Below are 6,024 nucleotides of genomic sequence, written 5' to 3' on the forward strand. Positions count from 1 at the left end.
ACACACACACACACACACACATATATATACCTTGAGGAGGTAATTAGTCCCCCAATTTGGTGGATATATATATATATATACCTTCAGAACAAGGCAATATATTATGTTATATTTTACACCTACCTTTTTTACGGAATTTACCTTTAGCGCTGTGTTATTACTTGCACATCTATTCAGACATCGATTATTGCCGCACCCACAGCCAGTGACACATGACAGGAGCACATTTAGACTTGCGATTACTACACTGGGCAGAGGGAAGCCTTCCAATACTGACTACCTTTGTGGCTCTGAAAAGTCATGTGACCAAATGCCAAGTACTGCAAAGGAAGTTGATGCCAGAAGATGTGAAATAAACCATGTCCTTTAGGAACACCCACCTTTTACCACACCTTCCAATCACTGTGGCATCATCGTAGGCTTTATTTAGACCATAGACATTTGCCATGAAAAGGCCACATTGCTACCTTTTCCCCTTGGCTCCCAGTCAGTCCTCTCCTGACTCAAACCATGTGAGAAAAGGGTTGTCAGGAGTACATGTAGGAAAACTAGAGGCTTTGTTAACTGGCTTTAGCAGAAGTTGCTAAATCTTTACAAATTGTAGTTGTACTTTAACTACCCATTCATATGCAGTTGAAATAAATAAAGAGGAATTGCTTTTCATTTGACTATTGGAAGTGAATGTTTATTTAATGTAGCCATGTCATTGCTAATGTTGGAAGCAATGGAGAGGACTTCTGACTGTTCTTTTTGTACTATACTCTGTAAGGATATATTGCCAGCTGTCTCACATTTGCTTTGCTTGCCCTGGGATTGTTTTTTGCAAGGTATTTTAATGAAGCAGATACTGAGAACAAGAGCTATTCATCAAAACAAAACTGTACCATAACAATAAACCTGGTTATGAGAGTAAACAGTTTTTTGCTTTACCCACAAAAGGACAACAGATCACTAAAACAAGCTAAACATCCCGATTTCTTCAAAGGAGGTTGGAGTAAGTTTCATTTTTGCTTTGTCCTCTTCTGGATTGACAGAGTTACAATTTATATAAACAGGTGGCATGTTTCAGACGTCTTGTTAAAAGGTGAGTTCACTTTCTCACAAATTGTGGAAAATAGGACTCAGCCACTGCACCCTGCCACCTCCCCTTGCCCCCGCTCTACTTACACGTCTGAAGTCCCCACCAGCTGATGTAGCAGTCCGTACACCGGACTTCCCAGCCCCACGCTATGGAATGCTCAAAATACTCACAAATGGTGACCGCGCTGACCAATGAGGAGCGCGTTTGAGCCAGGGCTAAGGTCCAAGAAGTAAGGACACTTTTCATTGGTCAGAGTATTCAGTACGTTTAAAATGAACCTGAATCCTGAAAAAAAATATTTTTGGCCTTGATTTCCTCTTATAAAATAGCAGTGCATTTCCTGAGCCTAGTCACTTTTTTTGCCTTGAGCCTCAAATCTGTATATCAGTAGTGTAAGATCTAAGGCCTATAACTCCTATTCTCATGAGATTTGATGGTGTCACTACTGTGCTGCTCACCGTTTTCCTTGCCGAAGAGAAAGCTGTCCCTGAGGACCTGCAGTGGAAAGATGACCCTGCTTTTGCTTTATGCATTTTATGGATCTGTTCTTTCTGAACCCCTCCTGTTAGTAGTTGATCATTACCCCATCAGTCATCAGGGAGGAATCTCTGGTATGAGAAATCAAAGCTCTGCCCCTATCACGTTTAATACTGGGGAATTGATTATCTGAAGGGATAGCACAGACAATACTGGTAATTAGTCATTTGTCCTCTCCTTGCTTTTTGTAGGAACACTTTCCAAAGTTTAGTTTCCGTTTAAACTTAGAATCATTTTATTGCTAAAAATGCTTGTTAAGGATGACGTTAAAGGGCAGCCTAGACTTGACAAGCTTCTGTGAAATTCTATCCTGTTTGGATGAATATGAGAGCCAGACAGACAGAACTAAGGCTCTAGAATGTCTGATGTTTTACTTCTTATAATAAATCAGCATGCATGTTTTATCCCAGACAGAATACCAGCACATCATATTTTTTACTGCACTAGGTATGGATATTTATACAGCTGAGGGTGAAAGCTGCCAAGCTTCTTGTGCAAAGTCTGTCTTGAAATACCACTGTAGCAGCTGATGAAAGTGGAAAACACAGGATTGTCTGTGTTTTGACCTTATCTTCCCAGGTCAATGGACATGCCGCATGTTTCGCACCTACTCACCAGATGTAGAATAGTAGCCAGGATTTTATGGACAGTCTGGATCTCCTCCGGTTTAAATCCAATCACTTTCATCGCCTCTGAAACTTCTTTGAGCTCGGCTGCATCATTAATGGAGGACTGGATGAGAAACAAAGAAAGGATCAAAATAGAATAAAATATGAGACTTAAAGTGGACCTAACTTCTAATAAAACCTCACTTGTACATTACTGTTAAAAGCTAGAGATAATCACCTACTAAGTCATATGAAGACCAGCTGCAGGGGTAAGTACTGCTTGCCAACAGGCGGAAAATGTGCGCAGTCAGAGCCATTGATTGGGTGACAGCCGACATATGACATATGATACGGTACCATTCCATAAACCTTTTACAACATGTTACATGTTAGGACAGCATGGGGTGTGTAAAAGAGGGGACATGATCCGAGAGTTCAGTTCTATTATAAAGGATCCATCCAAGGGCTGGTTTAAACCTAAACGTTGCGCTAATAAATAACCTTTTAATAAAAGGTTATCGCGTAAACTCCAAACTTTATGCTAGACCTCACTACAAAGAATTCAGGCTGTTCTGCAGGCAAAATCTCCCATGATACGAGTTAGGGGTTTGTGATTATTTGGGAATATTTAATTTAGGGGAACAGAACTCACCTTGACACCTGCCAAGCTGCGGGTGTAAGCGTAGGAAGAGAGATCCTTCTGGAGGTGAAGGGAACGCAGTGTCTGCTCTGGTGCTCCCAAGATTAACTATAGAAAAACATATGAACACAACTGATCCTAACATACTAGTGTGCCCAGAACAATAATTAAAAACACCATGCCAATAGTGAACACAAGTTTTATCTCTTAAAAATAAAAGAAAGGTAAATGCGAGGTGTTGCTCCAAACAGTTAATAGTCAGGCTTCTGCAATCTAACCTGTATTTTGGAAATGGGTGAAAGAATCTGATTGGCTACTATCACTGCTGGGATGCTAGGATCTGACCTCTGTCACTTTAAGTGTATTTCCACTTCTACCGTCAAATTTGAGAAACCCCACTATACGTTTGTGTTCTTATTCACACAGCATATGTAAAAAAATATTTCTTACTATTTATATGTTTCCTTGATGAAGACCCTTGTTCAGATTCCAGGCTACTCTGAGCAGTTTGAAAATGAAAGTAGAGGGACAAACCGAGGGACAGACTGAGCTTCTTCTCAGTAACATACAATGCTTCTAAGTCTATAACCCTTTGTTAGGACAGACAGTGTTCAAATCTAGGTTACAGCTGATAATGAAATCTGCCAGTACAAGCAGAGTTAATTAGAAGAACCATAACTTCTCACAGCCCCCTCCTTACCATTACATAGGGGGCCATGTTTAAGCAAGTAGAAAACACTTAAAATGTAAGCAGCATTTTAAATTTTTACTTTAGGTTATGCAATGTGAAAGGCAACATAATATAAAGTAGGTGTTATTCCTATTTGGCTGCAGAAGTGGAAATACACTTTAAGCTAGCCGATAAACAGTCAAGACGCACATGCACAACTCGACCGTCTTCCAATGTCTGTAGGCAGAGCTTCTGCCATAGACAGCAATGCTTGGGACAAATATGCATTCCTGATATGGTGATGTAGAGAGGAGGTGTGACATAGCAGGAAGCGACAGTTGCAGAACTGGCTTATCTTGGGGGAGATGACAGAGACTGTAAATTGTTTCCAATATCTACGGCATCCTTACTGTCATGTAGCTGAAAATGTGACATCAAAAAGTAAAGAGTCTAAGCATTGAACATTTAAAGTTAAAGCACGTTTAGATCATATAAATCAGTGGTTCTCAACCTGTGTAACCTCAGGACCCACATTTGTCCTTGGTCATTAAGTCGTGACCCAAGTCGCACTGCAATGGAACGCACGGCATTGTGGTACTGCACGTTCCGATGCGGGCAATAGAACTGTGGGTGGGAGATGCATCAGGGGTGTCATTCAAATGAATGGCAATGCACTTTTCACTCAAACGCATGGAAGTTGCGATTGAGAAGTACAGTGCGTTAATCGTACGGGACTGTGCGATTAACGCACTGCACTAATGTGAATGGGCCCTCAAAAACACACAACCACAGACACAATCTCACACACACACATATACACACTGCAAAAAAAAAAAAAAAAAGTTTTGTTCTTTTTTTTAAGATCCACCCAGTCTCCCTACCTTATGATAACTGGAGTGGATCCTTAGCCTGGGGTCCGGTATGGGCTGCTGGAGCTCCATCCATATGTGCAGGGCTTGTACAGCTCCCTTACACACCCTGCAGAGGTGCCGAGAGCCAGTATGTTATATCACACCAGTCCAGGGACCTCTACAGAACAAGCGAGGGAGCTGTAAGCAATGCACGTATGGATGGAGCCCACCCTACCTCAAGCTGACACTCGGCATCGGGCAGCATATTTTGAATGACTGCTTGGCACAAGAATTGACAGTGCTGCACTAGGGGGAGGCTGAGAAGCCTCTCACCTAGAAACGTGGAAGGCACACGGGGACCCACTGAACACAGGGTCGGGACCCACTGAACACAGGGTCGCGACCCACTTTTGGGTCACGACCCACCAGTTGAGAACCAAGGATATAAATGACTCCCTCAAAAAGACAAAGAGTTAAGCTGGCCGTACACGGTTTGAATCTCAGGTGATTCCTGTAGAATCTGCCAAAATTCAAGCCATGGGTAACCCTGCAAGCAACACCCAACTCAACCAAAATCAATGGAAAAAAAAATCAACAGAGACAGGTTGAAATTTATTAGCCAAACAGTGACTGTATCCTATCATTTGCAGGCACCGTCTGGGTATTCAGACAGCAGCGGGTGCTACGGCTGTCAGAAAACAAAAGACGACATGGGAGATTCCCCAAACACGCATGTTTAACATGGATGGGGGAATTGGCTGATTTTCTCTCATTCAGCCTGTGGACTGATAAGAGGGAAATCTAGTATTGTATGGCTAGACCCTAGCTAGTCCCTAAAGACAACATACCAAGCTTGCTTCATTTAATACTGACCTGATAAAAGGAGTGGAAGTTTCTCTCCCCCAGCTGCTGGATGATGACACGGGACTAAACAAAAAGAACAAAGACACATTCAAATAAACATCCATCGTGGCCCAGAATTCTGTGATACTCAAAGTTCACGGTAAAAGTGACAAGTGTCTGTAAAAACAGTAGATGTTGGTACTGAACAGCCGCACCAATTTTATATAGTCCAGATACAGCATTATTCCATTTGGGTCAGGGGACATTTAAGTACCCAAACACATTTCAGGGGTCCAAAACACACCCACTTCATCGGGGTCTAATGAGAAAAATCCTGCATGTGAAATACACTTCCTGTAGCTTGAAAGTTGCATTGAGTTTTGATGCTTCAGGCTTGTCAGCAGCTGGTTTCTCAGCAACCCATCTTCTATCACAACTTTCAAGTTGCAGGGATTGTAGTTCACATACATGATTTCTATCATTAAGCTCTGCTAAAGGGGGTGGACCCCTGAAATGTGTTTGGGTAAAGTTGTACCCGGACTATTTGGATTGGCGTTGTGCTTCAATGCCTACATCTACTGTCGAGCCAAGGATACTGTGAAAATACTTTGGATTGTGGAAGCTGTCTATCTGTGCTGCAGTGATCACACATATTCACCTCACCGAACCACTGTTGGATGAGAAACATCAAGAGAATAACTACACACTTCAGAATATATCTGTACCAGTGTGTGTGTGTGTGGGTGTGTGTGTGTGTGTGTGTGTTGCTAAACCTTTGTGTATCAGTACTGCTT

General features: G+C 42.1%; 1 protein-coding gene across 1 annotated transcript in view; it reads right to left on the reverse strand.

The window, feature by feature from the left end:
* Positions 1–6,024, reverse strand: part of MYO1D (myosin ID) — an 82,899-nt gene that overhangs the window by 33,101 nt on the left and 43,774 nt on the right. Inside the window, exons 5-7 of the mRNA XM_018555202.1 lie at positions 5,261–5,314; positions 2,879–2,974; positions 2,234–2,350 (exon numbers count right to left, since the gene is read on the reverse strand). Coding sequence (XP_018410704.1) covers positions 2,234–2,350; positions 2,879–2,974; positions 5,261–5,314 — 267 coding nt within the window. The remainder of the gene's footprint in view (positions 1–2,233; positions 2,351–2,878; positions 2,975–5,260; positions 5,315–6,024) is intronic.

This window comes from Nanorana parkeri, unplaced genomic scaffold (genome assembly GCF_000935625.1).
Source record: "Nanorana parkeri isolate BGI_ZX_2015 unplaced genomic scaffold, ASM93562v1 scaffold187, whole genome shotgun sequence".
NCBI lineage: Eukaryota > Metazoa > Chordata > Amphibia > Anura > Dicroglossidae > Nanorana > Nanorana parkeri.